Source organism: Hippoglossus hippoglossus, chromosome 12 (assembly GCF_009819705.1).
Source record: "Hippoglossus hippoglossus isolate fHipHip1 chromosome 12, fHipHip1.pri, whole genome shotgun sequence".
NCBI classification, from domain to species: domain Eukaryota; kingdom Metazoa; phylum Chordata; class Actinopteri; order Pleuronectiformes; family Pleuronectidae; genus Hippoglossus; species Hippoglossus hippoglossus.
Genome location: NC_047162.1, coordinates 8313459 through 8334309, shown reverse-complemented (window position 1 = coordinate 8334309; position 20851 = coordinate 8313459). Strand labels below are relative to the sequence as shown.

Below are 20851 nucleotides of genomic sequence, written 5' to 3'. Positions count from 1 at the left end.
CAATAATGCTGCTGAACCATTTATGGGAAGATGCTTTTAGAGGAGTGCCATTCTCAGATTTGTATCTTTATGCCAATGCAACAAAACTGGTTATGCTGCTTTTCAAAAAGTCACGTCAACTTTGAATTTGTCATCGTATCAACCTCTCTGGACCGAATATCTGAAATAACAACTGTTGGATAGAATTATCTTGGGGGAAAAACTTACTTAATGTGTGGCGAGGCCTCCAAGTGGTGATCAAGAGTCTTTGGCTTCACTTTTGGGGAGCAGTCAGGTCGTCCATCTTTATATACAGCTTATGTGAGGAACATGTGCATGAAGCATTATTGTGGCTAAACAGGACCAGTAGGTCTTTAAGGAGGTCCACCTGCCAGATTTCTTGCCAGTTTTGTGATTTGTTTTGCCAAAAGCATACAGCATGAACCCCTTTTTTTTGTTTTTAGTTTAAAGTTTTTCAATGTACATGAGGCGAAGAGGCACAGAGGTTCCCAGAATGAATGGACTTCTGGTTGACTTGCATACACACACAGAGCAATGTGGTTTGTGCTCTTGTGTGTTCCTGCGATACCAACTGTGAAACGTCTGTGAATAAATGAATCAACAATATATAGTCAAATATGATAAATCACAAACACAAATTCTGTTAGCAGAATGTCAAGAGAACAATATCACAGAACACAGTCAGACACATTTCACTTGTCGCTGTTAAGCTCTTTTTTTTGGTCTCCGAGCCAAATCTGTGCACCTGCCAAGCTCTTGGGTTTTACATTGAAGAAGTGTGGAAACTATTTTAAGGTTGTTGTGGACAGTTGTGCCATAGACAATGAATGATGAACAAATGTTCTCTGGTACTGATCCCACACATGGCTGATGTTTGCTTGCTCTTGCATAAAGTTTAAGACTCGTTTCCTGTCTGGATGTCTTTTCATTTGCTTTGTTTTTGAGTCATGGGCTAAACGTTTTTTTGATTTAAGATGCTGAGTAACAGCTGTGATTAGACAAGTCCAAATATATTCAGTGTTGTGTTTATTGTGGGTTTGCTGAGCTTTTTGTGAGGAAAAAATCCACTTCAAAAGTTCCTAACATCAGAAAAGCTGTCGGTGTTGGTTCATAGCTGGACTGGCCATCAGGGCTACTGGAACAATTCCTATTGGACCCCCACATTAAATGTACAATCCATTATATTTGTATTGGCCATGTTAGTCTCTTTACTGCCCATCTCCGTGTGCTTGTGTTTCAGGTTGTTCATGACACTGTGCTGCCTGCTGCATGCAAGAACTCTAAAAAAAGGAAAAACCCTGTATTTGCACTGGAGGTTGTGCAGAATTTGGTCATTTTAGTTTGATTTACACTGTGGAATATGTACACTTAATGTTTTTATGCACATAAAGATTTTCCTCCATAATAGTACAGGCCTCGCAGACCACCAGGCCAATGATAACTTCCACTAGGCCAAACATTTTAAAAAACCAAATTACAAATGAGACCAATTTCCATATCATGATGCCCTGGCAAAATCATTCTCCAAACCAAGGTAGATAAAGTGCAGCAATGAATCCTGCTCACTATGTTTATGATGTTGCAAAGGTCAAGGGTTAAACAGCTTATTTTTCATGCAATAGAATATTTTCGGTAATTGTTTTAATTGCGAGTGAAAGTCTTTTGCTCGGTGCTTTTTGCGTTTCTGAGCACTTCGTGTTTTGGGTTGTTTAGGAAACACTGACTTTTATGCACGATATGCACTTTATTTTGTCTCAATAGAAGCTCTGAAATGCTGAGACCGTATTTTTGCAATCAACACATTCCTCCTCATGCAAATGAGAAATTGAAGTCACGACAATAAAACACTCTCTTGCTCAACTCACTTAGTTGTCATGGCTCCGACCACACCCATCTTTGAATTCAGCCTTCATTTCGATCTCAACTACGTCTGTCAAGTTTTATTTTTGAATTTTATCCGGTTGTGACACACTAACACTCAAAATAGTTGGAAATTGTTTGCCACTTTGTTGAATGTAACTCATGTAAAGCAGGATGCGTCTCCGTATGCATGTGCAGCTCATGTGCTTGTTCTCCTCCTCGGCTGCAGACAATAATAAGACACTGATGCAGGAGTTCACTTTAGGGCATGAGAAAGAACAAAATGTTGATCTGAACTAGATGTGCCAAATATATCAATGATCCCAACCCAGCCTGGGAAGTTAAATATAAAAGTATAGAAGACATACATGATGTGAGGTGCAGATGTTCTCTGACTTACCTTGTGCCAGAGGCTCCCGTCATATAACAGCAAAGACAGCTTGTGCTATTTTCTCCTGTTTTTATGGTTTAAGCTTATTTATGTGTTTGTGTGTGTATTCATTGTCTGGTATAAATCAGTTGTCTCCTTTTCACTCTGTGCACAGGGAAGATGCACGTGTCTCTGGCAGAAGCCCTGGAGGTCCGAGGAGGTCCGCTCCAGGAGGAGGAGGTCTGGGCGGTGCTCAGCCAGAGTGCGGAGAGCCTCCAAGAACTCTTTCATAAAGGTATTGGACATGTGGAATCAAGTCCGCAGAGACGTTTCCGAGAAATGTACATGCACAAAACACTTTCTTACATACACCACTTTCCTATGTCCCACCTTTTATTTATTTTTTCACAGCCTTCTCTGGAATTCAGTTTTTTAACTGAATAAGAATTGCCCGGTGTTGAATTCCACGAAACGCATTGTGTGAAATTCTATATACTGGATTTAAGGCTTTAAAACGTCTTAAATATGTTAAAATATTACTTATTATATCTTGAATAGGTTTTAGTAGGTCTTAATTTTGTTAAAGTTAATTTAACACTTCTTCTGTCAGGCTTAAAAGTCTACAACACCCCGGTCTGAATTTATCACAGAGCACTCGTCGCAGCCTGTAGTTTACGAGGGTCATTCTCCACTATACTTATTCACCTTACTGTCATTTATGTTGAAGTATAATTCATGGACTTCCATATTCCTTCTGGTCTGTCATACTTGATATACGTAGGTTCTAAAATTTAATTTGTTGCAACCTGCAGGAACCTGGCATGAAGGTAATTGTTTTCTAGGTTAATGTTCATCTTGTTAAAGTCACCTTTATTTTATAGATGATGTCATTCACATTTAAACTGTGCTTTTATTTAATTGTCAGCATCATTTGTAAGATGGTAGTGTACGTGGTTATGTTTTTATCGTCCTCATTAGTCATCGGTCGTCCTTGAAGGCCGAGGGAGATAAAGTTGTGTCTTTGTAAATAAAGGAAACTTCCACAACGACTGACTAAGAGAAGCGTAACTATGGAGACGTCGGCCAGGATATGAGTCAGGGGCCGTCGCACAACCTTGTGTGTTTATTAAAAGTTAAAGGTGTTGGGGCCGTTTCCATTTGACACATTGGTGCACCTGATTAGGTCGACCTTAAATGAGTCATATAAAATATTCATCATTGTTGACATGGAGAAGTAGCCAAGATCTGACCGTGGGTTTCTGAAGGAATCGGTTTGACCTTAAATTCCACAGTTGTTGACAGATTCCATTAGAGACAATTGTGAGAAGCTGTTGGAATTCCTTCTTATCAGGGTCTAAAGCTTCTTAAATGCTTTTATAATGAGGAGATTCTCAAAAACTGCCTCTGAGACAAAGTTCTGAACATATTGATGACAAGATAAAAGGTTGGATACTTGTGTGTTTTAGATGATTTAATCTGCGCACGACATTGTGCTGCAGTGATTGTGATGGTTAACATCCACCCCCCCTCTTTTTTTCCTCCAGTGTGTAGTTGTGTAGCTATACTGAGCAAATTGTGGCCTCTCGTGTACACGTACAGTTTTAGACTGCTGAGCGAGGCTAAAATTTGAAGAGCAGATGTTGGAACCAGCTATTATATAGTCACCGAGCTATGTAAAGAAGTATGTTTACCACAGGAGTGGATAAATAATGGCGGCCATTTAAACATTTTTCATGTGTTAGATGACCTATTCAGCTATTAACAGTCATGGAGAAGTTGAGTCTTTGCTGGTTTATACTTAAAATAGCATAAAAACAAGAAATACTGTGTTAAGTTTCCGACTTATAAAGATTTATTTTTTTGTTTCTGTCACAGTGTGTTGAGTTGTGTTATGTATGGAGGCTAAATTTACCTTTCCAAATATTGTGAGTGGAGTCACCTTGTCGAACACTTAACCATTAGCACACATTTCCCCTGTGGTTAAACAGTAGTGGATAGTTACTGTTTGACTGATTTGTTTGAATAGGTGATGTGTGAACTTTTCCTCTGAAGATTTGTCAGAGGGATTCCTCCTCATGCTCCCATCTGCATATTATGCAGGATCATACAGAAACCAGCGCCTTCTACATTTGTTTGTTTCTTCGTCTCCTGTTTATCTCCTCTCCTGTCTGCTCTGCTGTGTTTTTGGAACTCACCGGGGTTATCTGCTTCTCCACATCTGTCCCTCTCTAGTGGCGTGTTTGCCGTGGGAATTGAATGCATGGTGCACAGTGCAGTTTGTCAGCATCTACGTTTGTGGAACGACCTATCACTGTGATAGATCATGATAATTCCCTGCTGCTAATAAGCTCAGATAACGGCTTATCAGGCCGATGAATTACATTGTTACCGGATAAAGAACTTGCAATTGTACACTTGTATGGTACACATTCAAGTCTGATATTTACATTAGTGGTTCTGTTAGATCCTGTATGGTTTCAGTTCAGTTTATCTGCAGAAGATGTTGTTTCATTTGTAATTCATCCAAAAAAACAAAACGTACAGTATTTGCTCAGGCTGAGTCATGAACTTCTGCTCATCTCTGTTATTGCTTATCCAGAGCCAAAGTGTCGAGTGGGATACACCTAGTAACCCACTCTACTTTTGAGCAGGATCTCCAAATGTTCACTTTGTGTTTTAAACAGGAAACCTGTATTTACATAGTAAATTCCAGGTTTTGAAAGCAGATATTTGGTGCCTCAAATCCCAGTTCGTCTGTTCATTTTTCTGCGCTTCTCTCCGAGCCGAGTATCAGTCGAAGAAAAGAATTTTGCAGCACTGCTCAAACATTCCTTTGTGTATTTTTAAAACATTCTCTGACCAAAGTGCTGGCTGCGGCTTTGTAGGAAAAGAGAATTACGCTGTGTAGCCGTTCCTCTCTGTTTCCATGCCTCAACAGTTATTTTCTTGCAGGCTAAGAAAGCAACATGTGTTTTTGTTTACTTCAGTCATCTTGAATTTCCATAAACTCCAAAAGCCTCTGCGAGAAACATTCACTGTGGTCCGATTTGTCTGCAGTTGCTGCAGTTAGGCAGTTAATGCTTGGACAAAATTGGATGCTTTAAAACACAATACTTCACTTAAACAGTGAGTGTATGTTTTTGTGATAATGGCTAAGAATCCAAATAATGGAATTCCAACACGTTGTTGTATTTGTTATCCTGTTTTGGTTCCTGACCATATCTCCAGTGGCTTAATTATCTGTTTCCCCCTCCAGACCCTTCAGCCATGGGCTTCATCATCTCTCCCTGGTCCCTCCTGCTCATGCCCTCGGGCAACATCTCATTCACGGACGAATATGTGACCCAGCAGGACTTGAGAGCGTTCACAGCTCCTGAGGTCCTGGAGGGGCTTTCCTTGACTTCAGTCTCGGACATTGAGAAGGTACAAACTTTACACAACCCATGTGGTGACAGAAACTCACAAACGTACGAGTCTTTATTTTTCTAATGCTTCATTATTGTGCATTATATCATCCCACATCTTTTGTAAGTGCGTATGTGTTCAGCAGCACTTTGGGGATATTTTCTAGTTTGAACAGTTCAGTCTAGTTTAAGTTCATTAGTGAAGTTGTTGTCATGTTAAGCCCCTTTCCCTCTTGTCAAAAACCCACTAACTGTCTGCACTGTTTATATCAGCTCCGGCTCCAATCGGCAGTGATGGAGACATAACACCTGTGTGAATGCACCAATTTCTTCTTCTTCTTTTCTTTTGTTATTTTCGCAGTGTAGACCCTGATGCTGCACTTTTTCTTTGTGATGTTATGACACACATTGCACTTCAGAGTGTTGGTGTGAAAAGCCACGAGCAAAGGCTCCCATGCTGGCAATGGTACAGTCAAAGAGCCAGTCTCCTTTTTGGTGGGTTTAGCAGTGTTCTTATACCCAAACATTTTGGTGTAAAAGGACAGCGTATAAAAGTGCACGTACACACGTATTTTTGTTGCTTCCAGCTTCCCTACAACTGACATATTTCTTCATGGTTTGTGTTCAATTGGTGAACTGCTTTAACTTTTCTTTCATTTATTATAATTTCATTTGATCTACTATGTCCAATAAATCTTGTCATTATATGCTCTAGCTGCATATGTGTGGAGTTATGGCTGTAGAAGCCCTCTCTTGTTGTGGTGGATGAATTGTGCAACTGCAAGATTCAGAACAAGAGCAACCATATAATTATTTCCTGCAATGCAAGATATGACTTCTTTTACATATCCTCAGAACCACGCACCCCCCATTCATCCCCGCCCCTCTGGTGGAGGAGCCCAGAGCTTGCATGACTGGATTCCTGTCTCTGGCACGGCCCCACAGACCTCAACACAGATTTGTGCTGAGTCAGTTTTCCAGCCCTGGGCCCGTCTCCCCGGCCGAGTTATTTCAGTGTAGAAAGTATAATCTGTTTCTCTCATTATCAGACACTGGGTAAATATATGTCAGCTGCGAATGCCCCCATTTTTCCTTTCACTTTTTTCATCTTGTGCGGTGGTTATCGCTGCTTTTAAAGGGAGCCTTTTAGGTTTCCACATTTTCTGAAGGCGCGAGTGTGTCTTTAAATTTGCGTTGTGCGATCTGTTCCTAAAAGACCTTGACGACTGTGTTGCATTCTTTGGCAATAGAGGAATTATTCTTTCCTCTACCAAGCTCAACATTCAGGGGAAGTGACTTCTCTCCAAGTAATGAGTGCAGAGTAATAAGGACAGGAAAATGGAAAATGTTTTTGGATTTAGGCTGAAAGCCCCTGTTTTTTTTCATTCCCAGAGAAGAAGAATGAATTCCTTTTATTACACCAGCAGTTAGTGAGCACTGGTCTGTCTCTCTCTGTCATACACATGGGGAAGTTTGACTTATTTCAACAAGGTTCCGTGCCTAGTGAATCTGAATGCATCAAAACCTTTATATTGCTCATCTTTCTATTTCTTTACTTTTTGACCTCAACCAAGGAGGTTAGGTTTTCCCCTCAATCGGTAAATGTTTTTTTCACTTTCTTTAAAATAGCAAAATAGTTTTTTTTCCCCCACATTTTAACAATTTTCCCCAGGAATAATGAATGACTCTTGATGAAAAACATCAGGCACAATCAGTCCAACTCAGTGAGTTTGTGAAATTTGGTGCGGCTTGATTAAATTTAGTGGGACTGATGGGCTTTGGCAGAGGTATGCTCTCTACTCAGGGCCATTCTAGATTCTTTAGAGACCAAGATTGAATGAAGCTGCTGTAACGTAAGTAATGTTTTTTTTGTTTTTACAGATGCACATGTACTCTCTGGGGATGACCCTGTTCTGGGGAGCGGATTACGAGATCCCCCAAAGTCAGGTAAATCCTTACTACAGACACTGTCCTACAAATGGATAGAATAGGGAAACATATACATTTGGTTATTAACCTCATGATGATGACGGAAATCGATTCATTTCCAATAAACTCAACAAATGATTTTAGCCTTTATGCTTTCAAAAACTAACCCTTTCACTACATGGTGTCGAATCAACTGGACTGACACTAGGATACGAGACTATCAGGAGGGACCACTTTGTATATTCAAAACTGAAACAGTTAACAATCCAAAGTAAAGGTTTGATAATGTCTCCCATGTTAGTGAGGTTGGCATCAAACAAAACTCAAGTTTGCATTTTCACATCACAATGGCATCATGAAAATGTGCATAGTGTGTAGAATTAGTGTGTGGTAACACACAATTTATAATACTTCAAAGAGTTCCATATTTCAGTCTTACTAATGCAGCCCAAATGCTTCATAACTTTTCTGAAAGCAGCAGTTTCTCAGTGTCGGCCTTTTTGATCTTTATCTGAATATCTCATCTTGATAAGAAAAACGTGCAAGCTCTACGCACGCTGGAACGGATTTGAATGTGCAAAGAGATGGTCTGCTTCACAATGTGTTCATATCTCAGTAAGAGCAAGCCAGGTGTAAAACACAATCCTCACAGCGCGTTCAGATCTGTGAGAAAGTGCCGGCCACAGGTTTGAGACAACATAACTTGCACTCGTAGTTATTCATCCGCTTCGCTTTACTTAAGAGCTCAGGCTCAATCGGCTCTGATCGTATCATTTTCTTCAAACATGGCTGTAGTTGTGTTCATGGCAGCTGCAAAGTGTGTAACAATCTTAAAGTCAAATACAACATGTAATCATTTCTGATGCATTCAAACAAGGAAAACAAGTGTCATAAAAGACCTGCATTGGAAACCCTGGCTCTTCAGACACTTTAAGTCTAAAGCTGCTTTCAGTCATGCAACTGAACTCTGGAGATTCTTAGTGAAACAGAGGTTCAACCACTTCCAGCCTCAGCAATGTGGCATGTTTCCAAGGGAAACAGAATGTGTGGGCTGGGTATAGTTGCTGGACAGATTAAAGTGAAGATTTTCAGCTGAGATTGGACTACTCAAAAGTGAGTTTCTAAAAAAGAGAGTGATACTGAGATGTGAGATAGTTGTAGAAGACTTGTAGCCTCCACAAACACCTCCCTCTTATGTTTGGTCAGGAGATGGAGGATCAAAAATATTAATTCTTTTGGAAATGAAAACACTGTGAAAAAAAGGAGTATATATATATCTTGGCAATACTCTTATTCACTCTACAACACCAACCCCAGAGTCAGATATCTACTCGGAACCAAAGCCAAAAAATCCACATTAATGCTAAAATAATGAATTGTACCCTTTTTTTTGTGTACAAGGCAAAGTATCTTACGTAGGAGAAGAAAGTAAATTTTACGAGAATAAAGTCATAATTCAGAAGAAATTCATAATATTACAAGAATAAAGTTGTACTTTAAGTGTAAGAATCTTTAATTATATAATATTCAAGTGGCCCTAATAATCCGTAGTAGTATTTAAGCACTTGGAGAGAAGTCAATTTATAATATAAAATATGTGGATTTGATTGAGTAGGTGGAGATTTAAAGTAGGTGGTGGGTTTGTGCCATGTTGGCAAGGATGAACTCTGCCTCATTATCTGAACACAAAGAAATCAGCATGATAATACAGATATCAGCCTCAGAGATGCCTAAGACTCAACAGTACATTGTGCTCTCATCGCTGTGTGTTAACTGTGATTTTATTTGTGATGTAGCCTATGAAGTTGGGGGAACACCTGAACAGCCTGCTCCTCAACATGTGCGATGACGTCACATTAAGTCGAATGTCGCTGCGCACGGTGCTGGACATCTGCAGCAAACACATCCGCAACTCCACCTGTGACCCTCCCTTCTCCTACATCAGAAAATTGGTCCGCTTGGTACTGGGCAGCCTTTCTCAGGTACACACTTAGGTCATGGAACTACAACACAACACTCAATTGTCTATTTTATGTTTATTTTAGCATCTTCCAGAAAACCTGCAGCTCAAGGTTTTCCCTGCGAGTTATCTGCTGAGATAATGGGGCTAGTGATGCTAGAACACGATTTCAGGATGGATGACTGTCGAATGGAAAAAAACTCTCTAACCTCCTATCTTTGTTTCCATTCCCTCTACTTCCACTCTCTTTGTCTTTTTTCCTCAGCTGGACGGTCTGTTGACTGATAGAGAGTCTCTTCCGGAGCGGAGTAAAGAGATTCGAGAGAGGCTGAGGGGAAAAGGTTTACCCTCGGGTAAGATGAGCTTGCACTCGCACACTCAACACAGAGCAACTAGATCTGCATTTACTTGGGGTCATGTATAAAGGAAGTTTTTAATGGTGTAGAAAGTCGATTTATTTATACAGTGATTTTAAATCTATTTCCTGCCAGTAGTTCATGATAATGGTTTCTGCGTAATACAAAGCAGGTCACACATATGTTTCCTTATCTTCATGTCAGTGACAAAACGTAACAGAGCCTAGAACCAGAACAAGTCACCAGACTCTAGATAAGTAGGTTTTATTGAGATAATGTTGAGAATATTTAACGTGATGTTTAGGTCAAAAATAAATTGAGGCTTTGATCAGTTGACGGTGTGTGGTTGGATATATTGTTTATATATTCAAAGTTGGATCTACATGCGTTCCCGGTTGTCAAGCTATTCATCGCTCACGTCCTGGCTTTCTGGAGGGAAAGATTTTAAAAGTAGACGAGGAACAGCAGCAGTACAACCTTGAATCGCATTTAATTCAGGAAAATATGACCAAATCCTCCCAGTGGTTTTCTGAGAGAACTCCGGCATTTTTCCAGGCCGTGGAGCGGAGAACACAGAGCGAGCATGGCTATATTCCCGATTATGTAAGCATGGCATGGCATTGATTACAGATGCATATTTTGGAGTCACCAGTGAAGCTGCTGCTGCTGTTTGTATCAGTGCTTTGTCTCTGCGGCTGCAGCCCGCCTTAGGGAAAGTACATGAAAAGAGCATTACTCAGTTCTTGAGCGTCTTTCTTCTCAAGGAGCGGCTCCTTCCCTTCTGTATTCCAGTGCTTTCAAGTTGTAATTGCTGCTAGGGGAACTCAGTCATTGTCTGTTGTTTTTTTCACAATAGATATTTTTATGTTTGCCAGTTCATCGCCGCTGTCTTCCATATGACGGCAACACCCCACTCGCAAAATCTTGTGGCAACAGTTGACTTCTTTGAAAAATAAAAGACATCCTGTTGTGATGTTTTTTGTGTGCCTTGTGCGCCTCCCTGGGTTTCTGGAGGACGCTCCATCTTTGATGTGTTAAGACTGAGCATATGCTTTGTAGATTAAACCACCACATGCAGCATTTTTACAGGACCTAGCGTCTCCCTCTGCTCTCTCATTTCTGCATCCCATCGTCTTGTTTTTTGCTCTTGTCATTCACATGTTGGCCTCCTGAGCCGTCATTGGTGGAGTTTATACAGTCACAGAAATCCACATTCATTATTTAGTAATAAAAAATAAAGGCGTGATTGATGGGCTGGATGATTTGTTATTGTGGCACAGTCTAATCTGTTCTGTTGTTTGTTTTTAGGTAATGGGGGGTAAATAAGCTACTGCACAAAACAGACGTGCAGACACAGTAGGAACTCCTTAAAGCTCAGAGCCGCACATCGTGTTTCTTAAATTGCCTTTTCTTGTGCTTTTGTTGGTTTACTTCATAATTTACTTTGTCTTATTGAACACTGATGGCAGCTACATTGCATCCTCATGGGGCTTCATAACAGAAACTTCCTATTGCTGCTTCTGATTCTAATCAGTTGCCATCTAATCATTTGAATGACCGTGCAGCATTTGGTTAGGGCCTGAGATAATGAAATGAAAATGTTGAGTTGAATTCAAGAAGGAAGTTTCTGAAACAACGCTCTTGGTTTCAACACAGGATCACAACAGTGGAAGGAAGCATTTATAAACATGTGGTTGTGGTGCTGCACAAAACCATTACATGTTATTTAATCAGAAGGGGGGGGCCACGTCAGCCTGGTCACTCGTTTGCATTGTCTGCTGTATCCCTTTTTACGCTCTGATTGGGGAATCTGAGGACGTGCTGAATGCCTACCCAATTATTCATTTACAGTAGCAGCACTGAATCTTTCAGTAGAGGGGCTGTGAGAGGCCGGCAGCAGGTGCTCGGGCTGTGGAGGTCCAGGGAGGGCATCAGAGCAAAGGAGGGGGGACGTCCATAGTCGACAGTTTTGTGTTTAGTTACTGTATCGTGCTGATGCCGTCAGAACTTCGTCTTTATTCGAATCAAAATCATTGTTAATCCCTGCTCTCATAATAAATTCAACTTTCTGAATGTGAGGTGTTGTTTTAGAAATGATATTACCCCTGGTATTTCAGATTATCTCTAATACTGGAATATGAAAAACAGATATGCCTATATCTGTTTGTTTGGGAGTGTTATCCTTCTGAATATATCTCCATGGTTGTGCTTTGCCAGTATTCCAGTTAATAGTTGTGTGTTTTAGTTTGTGATTTGTAACGTTTTGACACTGTAAGGTTTATTAAAACTTTGTTTCTCCCTTGTTCTTAGGGAGGAGCGCCGCCCCCAGGGTTCTGGAGCGCTATCGAGCCAGGACTCAGGAGCAGACATCTCTTAACCGGGGCCTCAGTCGCTCCATGGGGTCCCTACAGGGCCTGATGAAGGGCGATGAGGGGGCAGCCCAGCAGTATAACCTGTCTGACTATCACCACAACTCCGAATCCCCCACAGAACTTTACTCCAAACACCCCTCACTTCACCACCAGCACTCCTATCCCTACCTGCACCCTCTTCACCCACAGCAAAAAGGCCGGCCGGTGGAACTGGACCGGAGGTCTTTACCCTTCCACACTGGTGATTTAGGCCCCATTCAAGCCAGGAAGACCTGGGCTTCCTCTGTTGACTTGGCTTGCATTGACCCAGAGGCTCTTCGTTTTGGGGCACTGGAGGATGCTCGAAGGGGCAGCACTGCTCTAAGTACCCACTCTATAGGGAGGCACAAATTGGCGTTGCGGCCATCCAGGGAGAAGGACTCTTTCTACCCTGAGTTTACGGGGCTGAAGAGCAGGAAGCCTCATCACTATTCAGCCATGTCGGTGGGCTCAGGCCTTCCTGGCGCCTATGACAGGATCAAGGAGAGACAGAGGAAACTTCAGGTGCTAAGGCACGCAGTAGATGGTGAGTACACTCTCTTAACATGCATTAACATGCTTTCACGTTTCGAGTTTAAGTCCTCGGGGTTAAGTTTTATGGGTTAATGTCTGAGAAGTTCCTTTTGAAATTTCCAAAGTGTGTCTCATGCTACTGGGACATTATGTAAATCAAACTGATACAAGGGACTTGGCTCTAATGGAGCCAGTGTGTTGAGCAACTTCTGTAACTTTCCTAAATCCCAAATTTGTCTTTCCCACCCTCTTTGTGCTGTGATTGGCAAAGTGTTCGGAGGTGAAAAAGCAGTCATGGTTGGAAATTTATCTCTCAAGGTTTTTCATTCTTTTACAGCTATTTCTGTCCTTGGCTTTTGCTGATGGTAGGAGGGGAATTCACCACTGACTAAGAATAATCGTCACTCATGGTCTCTCAGTATGAGGTGTGACGCTTATAATACGATTGATTTGTTCAATATAATGGCTGTCTGATATTGCTTGAATCTCAGATAAGCGCTAGAAACAGCCTGAATGATTTTAATTGATTAATTAATAAGTACCATGATTCACTCACATTTAAACAATAGGCTACTGAGTGTCACATTTGAGCCGAACGAGCTGAAATACTTCTCTCCCCCAACTCAATCTGCAAAATGTCCAAACCGCACTCTGCGTGTTTTAGCAGTTACAGCTGCACTGCAATCGGTCCTTTCCGCACCTTTTTTGCTTGTCGTCATTGGAGCAGATTACACACATGAATTCATTATTTGGAGATAATGGGGTTTTTTCGTGACACATCCGAGTCATGTGTCGTTATTGTGTAATGTGTGGTGCCGGTGCTTTGTCAGGACTTGTAGTGCTCGTGAATGTGCCTGTTATCTGTTGTGTTCCTTACAATTTCAAAATGAGACCCGGCTACAGACATACTTTGTGGTGATATGAATTTATCATGCGGTTAACGCTGGTTGAGCGAAAGGAGAATGCAGAGAGGCATCAGCTGGGTTGATCTGAGAGGTGAAAATGTGATGTGGATAAGGATGACGTGAGCAGACAGACGCCCGGGCTGGTTGCAGGTTATGTGTCCATCTGTAACTACCATGTGGGATGGGAGCTGGATGCTGGCATGAATGCAGTATCATTGGTGGTGGCTGGGCAGCAATGTTTAGACAGAATATATGAGTCACGGGTAGAGCGGTTTGCAAATTGTCAATTCTAATTACAGGCCTGCTTAATTCTAGCCCGCTGCTTACTGTCACACATGCTATAAAACAAGGTCCCTCTCTTTTTTTACATATGGCTGTAAACAAACAAATATAAGTAAAATGTGCAAATATGGTTAATAACCCCACACACACACACACCAACAATCAAGAGCATGCATGCACACACAATCTCACACACAACCCCAACCAACAATTGTTAAACATGTCAGCAGTCATCCCCAAGAGCTTTACATTTTCCTCAGGAGCTTATTGAATTCTTAGTAAAGTCTCCATATGCAGGCAAGTTGTATGCAAAGAATCACATGTGGCTACATGGGTCTGCTGGGGGGGCAGTGAAGGAGCATGAGGTATTAATGGTTTCATCCAGTGAACCACTGACTTTCACCTCCTCTTCCTCTTCCTCCCCCCCATTCTCTACCTCCCTCCAACGTCCAGTCTCCCTGATTTTAGGGCAATGTTTTAGTTTTTTTTTATGCTGACCAAACCACCATCCAAGCATTCTTTTCCTCAACTGTGGCTTTTTATCCTCAGCAACTCCTTCCTCTCCAACCCTCCCCGTTTGCCGATTGTAATCAGGGACGCTATGTTTTTTTCTCTCTCGTATGATTGTGTAAAGAAAGAAGTTAAGCTTCTCCAACTGGCAGAGTGTTAGAGCGAGAAAATTCGATTGGAGTGGAGCCCCTGTTTAATGTCCAAGCTGTGTGTGTGTGTGTGTGTGTGTGTGTGTGTGTGTGTGTGTGTGTGTGTGTGTGTGTGTGTGTGTGTGTGTGTGTGTGTGTGTGTGTGTGTGTGTGTGTGTGTGTGTGTGTGTGTGTGTGTGTGTGTGTGTGTGGAGAAGATTGACAGGGTCGTGTTTGTTTTCTGTGTCAGTCTCTTCTAATTAATATAAAACTATGGTTGATGTTAGACTCCATGCTGACAAAGAGGAATGAGAACTGTCTGAGAGTCACTACAAAGTCTGAGGCAAAATATTGTTGTATTCCATCCCAGCTCTGTTTTGCTATAATATGAATGGGGCCTAATTAAGCACAGACCATTTGCGGGCCTGGATGTACTTGGCAGAGACCCCCTTTTCTCTCTCCCTCTTTCTCTCTCCCTCTTTCTTACTTTCTTCTGTTCTTTTCTACAGGAAAGTGATGACGCAGCAGTGGTCAGTGCTCTCAGGTTTCACCCAACTGCTTCTCTTTCTTTTGTGTGTGTGTGTGTGTATTTAAAAAAATATGTTTAAACCGTATAAATATGGATTACATGAACATAACTAAATGTCGTGTGCGTGCATGCCTGTGTGTGCATGGGCATGTTTATATCTTGTCCCCCATGTCTCACCCGGTGACACCACCCCCCCCCCCCCCTTCTTATTTTTTTTGCTGCCAAGTTGCTTCAATCGGTAGAAAGTTTCCTCACAGACCTACCGACTGTAATTGGAGTCATGCGTAGCGGATGAGGGAATTCCTAACGTTATTGGACTTCTCAGGCACTTGGCAGCGGGTCATGTGGCTCTTGGCCGGGGCGGGTCCAGCATGGACAACAAACACAGAACACTGCTGCTTCCCCGGGGGAAGGGGGAGGTTTTCGCACAAAAAGCACAGCCCCCAAATTTTCATAATTATATTTGGTCCGCTGACTCCGGAGGCCACAACAGGAGTGATTATAGAGTGCTCCCAGGGATTTTATAATAAGGCTTTTTTGATCCATTTTAATCAGCTGCTTGATTCATTTCTTCTTTACATCATGAATAATGTTCAACACAAGCCCTATTAAGATTTCACAAGAAATGTGGAAATGCTGTAAACGGGCATTTATGCATTAATGATTTTTTTTCCCTGCTCTTAAAATTGCAACTGTACACTGTCTGTTATTCTTTTCTTCTGAGTCATGTTAACGTTGTGGAAACTTGAGGGGTTCCTGTAAGCTATTATCCTCCGCTTTAAAGGGAGTTCCTCCTTCCCCACCGGGACCACCAGAAATTAAATAACCTCACGGTCTGAGTTTGTGTCTCTTCTCAGCTTGAACACCCCAAAAAGGCAAAGCTTGTAGAGTCTGTTTATGTTCTCAGAGACAACTGGTGTCAAAGTATCAGTTTATTTGAGGAATCGGGGAGAGGGGGACTAAAGAAACACAGTCATGGAAGAGGTAACAAGAAGATAAGGTTAAAGGGAGGAGAGAGATAAGTGCAGGTCATTCCAGCAAGTGGGTCTGATTTCAGTAAAGAAAACATGATAGAGCTGAGTAGGAAGTAAGTTGTCTGTATAAATTAACTCCCGAGCTGCGTTCAGCCCAGAACGAAGCCTAAAACATAGCAACTTCCCTAGGAAGTGTTGCAACTATGGCAGCTGAGAGGGTCATTCTTGGGCAAGAAATTTCGGAGGTAGATGACAAAATATGCATCATGTTACGGTCTCTGCCCTTTAAAATAAATTGGGATTAAATAACTATTGGCTTATTGTGTTGAACAACGTCCTCATAAAATATTTATACAAACGTCACTTCTAATATTTGTAGAGAACTTTAAACGTGCCTACAATCCTCCTCTTCTTTGTCGCTTGGGAATTTATCTATAGATGTATACGAGTACATTCCTGTTACTTTACCATTCATACTCATTTAAAGGATGTAGAGTTTATCTTTATTCATCTCCTTCCATGATTATTCATATTTCCTGAGAAATAAACAAAAGCAGTCTGTGGGGAGAAGCACAGAGAGGGAGGTATGCGGAACATGTTTATCTAGCCCCGTCGCTCACTCACTCAAACATTATCTGCAAAACCTCTGTGTTAATCTCTCTAATTAGCTGTGACCCTCTCCGATTCGCCTTCCTCCATTTGCTCTGAGGTTCGTGGGGTGTTTTTAGGTCACGATGAAATGCTGATCCTTGTTTTTTTTTTGTTTTTTTTAATTAAAACATTTTTAAGATTTCTCGATTTCTCAATTCACAAATGTGTCCTGTTTCTGTGTTGGTTTACCCAGATCATACATGTGTCTTAATCAGCCACTGGAACAGAAATTAGTTTCTGGCTTTTCGCAATATGTATTCCACTTCACCCTTTAGGTTTTCTAAATTCATAATAAGTGCACGTTAAGCAGCGTAGTGGACAGTGTAGGGCAGGTGACTGTGCATGTGTCTCTTATGGGTGAAGCTAAGTCATTGTAAAAACATTGTCTGCTCCTCTGAACCTTTTAAAGCAGTCGAGGAACCAATGAGTCACTAACCAGCAGATGATGGAAACCTATTTTGGGTGACCTGTGCTCCTCCTCCTCCTTCTTAGTAAAATTAAAGTTGCTGCTGGGCCCCAATGTTTTTTTTTTTTTATTAATGATGTTTACATAAGATAGACATCATTACAAAGAGAAGACTGTTGTGCTGTGAAACTTTGCCGACCTAAATGCCTGAGCAATGACTGGAGAATGCCACTCAGTCAAGCTATGCAGCTGGTACTGAGGAGCAGGACTTTCAGGTTCCACGTACGAGGAAGAGAAACACACGGCACATTAAGTTTAGGTTCAGACTGTTTCAGGATGTTTGCTCATGTTGTTTTCCTGTGTTGCACCAAAATCTGAGTCCATTATTGAGATGATGAGGCAGTGCACTGAGATGAGTAAATGATTGTGGTGAACTGGTCTGTACTTGCTATGGTTCACCCAGTCAAGCAAGACAAGAGATTACACCCTCAGCAAAATGCTCTGTTAACCCGAAAGGAGGCTTGCCTGCATATACTTGTGCCAAAGCGGCTTTCCAGTGAAGTTACATGTCTTTCACCAGGAGTGTTTATCAACAGCATGACTAATTCCGGTTCTGTGTGTGTCTCAGTCTACCGGTTTGGGTTAAAGGTGACAGAGAGAGTCCTGTAAAAGAAAACAGGAGCTCGTCAGTTTCATGTCGTCCAAGTCTCGTGAAAAATGTTTTTGTGAAATTCTCTGTTGTTTGACGTTTAAGAACAAATGGCTTTATTTTAACATCCCTCACAAACAAATGGCCAACGAGTCCATGTAACCATTGTTAGTCATCTAATGTGCATGGAGGTTATGTTTGTTTCATTTACTTATTTCATCGATTATTTACTAAAACTGCTGCATGGTTTGTGTTTTATGATTTATTTGAACTATCTTCCCCTCAGACCCAGTCCACACCCACCAGCGGTACAACAGTGATTACAGTTCATCCAGTGAAAGCCCCTCAGTGGCCTCCTCAGATCCAGACTACCGACAAGGTAAATTATGCCTCTGTGTCCCTTTTTGTATTATTTTTTTATTTTAGTTTTCTTAATGGAAAGAGACTGAAGGGGTGAAAATCAAGGTTACAATTTAGAAGTGGCTTGTTGGAATGGGATCATTTGCACTGGTTTCTGGGATGTGTAGTTCCTTAACTCTTAACATATTTCTGTATTATTGTAAGTCTTGTACCCTTACCATTTGTCCGTTTCTCAAAATGTGGTTTTGCTTCAAATCGAAAGTGTTTCAGCTGGTCGGCCTGGTTCTACACACATATCTCACTTTTGGTTCTGTGCTTGAAGTAAAGATTATATAACAAAGATTTTCAAAATAGTGAAACTGCTCCAGTCCAGTTGTAACATTAACATAACAACAAACCAAATTGAAAAACAATAGGACAAACAGAGCAGCCTCGCTTGGATACATGGGTCTCATTTGTGTTTCTGTGGATCTGGAGCCTGCTGATTTCCACTTTTTTAGCCAATCTAATGCAGGACTGATTTACACCTGAGACGGTGAGTGAATTTCACTATTAAACCAGCAGCAGTCTGGGCTTCGAACCCTGGACTCGAACCCCCTGGCAAAGGATATCAATTATTCTCTGTCTCCACTGACTATTTCCTCTTGTCTGTCCTGCTCAAAGCCAGATTTCCTGCTGTCTTACGAGCCAAACCCTACAGGGCGAGCTTTGTCTGCTTAGAATCAAGAGGTGCACCACTCTGCCTTTATTTTAAGAAGCTCTAGAGAGAAAGCTGCTGTCAGACTTTCACCTGGTTCCGCCAGAGGAATTAGATAATGTCCTCACTTACGTAGGATTGCACAAGATTAAATACCTTCCCTTTCAGTGCAAAATAAGAATCGTGCGATAAATATAAACAAGACTTCAAACGCAAATAAGTGTGGGGAACATTTAGCTGGTCTACGGTTTCAAGTGGGAAACAGAGCCATGGCTGCAGCTCAGATTGAATACTTCCAAACTGAGCAACTGGAGTATCCGACATGTATGCTGTAATATCTCAGCTCACTGTGTTATTTGATACACCGACTTCCAATGTCCTGCTGAAATGAACAAAGTAAAGGGAAAGGGAAAAACAAAACGGAAGAATTCAGAGATCTATCGATATTCCACATTGTGTGGTAAGTTATCAGGGTCTGGAAAGACATCTGAGATACTGAAGATGATTATGTTAGTAGGACACATTTCTTTATGTCTTTATTTTTAAAATATTCTGTCACTATTGAGACCTGATGCTTGTATTGATCTTAATTCAGAAACATCCTCCAGTTCCTCCCAGGGAGACTCATGGCATCCAGATCAGATTCCCAAACAATATAAATAGTATAGAGTCCTTTTAACACAGCAGTTCGGCTATGATACTTTCTGAATGTGTCCTCACTGTTTCCTTTTGGGTGAGGACGTGAACCATTTTCAGTCCAGCTAGTTCGTTCTCATTTTGGCAGTCACATGAAAGTCTAGTACTACAACGTGTCACTGGTGTTAGGAATTTTCCATTTTACTTCACACACACTGAGAAACTGGACTGGAACAGTATTTACTCTTGTTGATAGTTTTAATGTGTTCTCAGACGTGCTGTTGTTTTTAGAATGATTCCAGACCAGCACCCAGAAGGTTAATATACTTACAATTGTCAGTGCAGAGGGAGACAGAGCTGACAAAGGTCAAATGCACATTTATTCAAGCTCACCTAACACCCATACTCCATTTAACACTGTCGTCATGTTTTGCACTGAGCTGAGACAGCTGTTTAGAGTTGAAACCTTCGTGGGAAAAATGCCAGTTTCATTTGGGAACGGCTGAAATATGTTGATCATGTTCCAAGACAAAAAGCAGTAAGTAATAGCTCTTATGCACAGAAAGGTTTTTAATGCACTAGATGGGGCAGTACGTGACTCAGTATATTTTGGTTCCGTCTGACACATCCTGTTGCAGTAATGCAGCGGAGGTCTTTCACACACAATTACTACACAGGGCAACAGATATCTAATTTGTGGTGCCGATTTGGCCTAATTTTCCTTAAGTATTCCACCTCCCTCAACACATGTTCATGCACATACGTTCGCAGCACAGTGTGGGTGTCTGCATCCAGCGGGGTGTGTGTTTGATTGTGTACATGTGAAGACACAATTTCCTCCTTTTTGAGTGTTTGTGTGCACAGCTCATATTCCCACGTCTCTCTTCCAGCTAAGAAGCCGAGCGAGGCGAGGCGGTTCGGCTCCCAGCTGGCACTTTCATCTGAACACGATGTCCTGTCGCTGACGAGTCACAACACACACAGGCACAGGTAACGCACACCTATGTGTACAGGCGGCTATTTAACAACACATCACTAGTGTTGGTTGTTTGCCAGTGATGTTTTGAGCCCCAAGGCACCGAGTCACCATCTTAAATACCCACAATCCTTTTTGATACAAATCATGTGATTTATCAGCAATACAGAAATACAAATCATAGTAGATATCATAATAAATATAGACGGAAAATAGTGTACAAAAATACATTGTATAAACTTGCGAATAAATAATGTATAATGTCACATCAATCGTTGGTATTCATAACAGGTTCAAGCTTAAAAAGCCACCAAATACTGTTCCCCCTAAAGAGCCAACCTACAG

The 20851-nt window shown here is 41.4% G+C and overlaps 1 protein-coding gene across 1 annotated transcript in view; it reads left to right on the top strand.

The window, feature by feature from the left end:
• Positions 1-20851, top strand: part of ptpn13 (protein tyrosine phosphatase non-receptor type 13) — a 45250-nt gene that overhangs the window by 2985 nt on the left and 21414 nt on the right. The window contains 8 exon segments of the mRNA XM_034603201.1: positions 2406-2525; positions 5487-5653; positions 7516-7581; positions 9360-9545; positions 9789-9876; positions 12190-12816; positions 18124-18216; positions 20421-20520. Of these exon segments, the coding sequence (XP_034459092.1) occupies positions 2411-2525; positions 5487-5653; positions 7516-7581; positions 9360-9545; positions 9789-9876; positions 12190-12816; positions 18124-18216; positions 20421-20520 (1442 nt within the window). The 5' untranslated portion in view covers positions 2406-2410.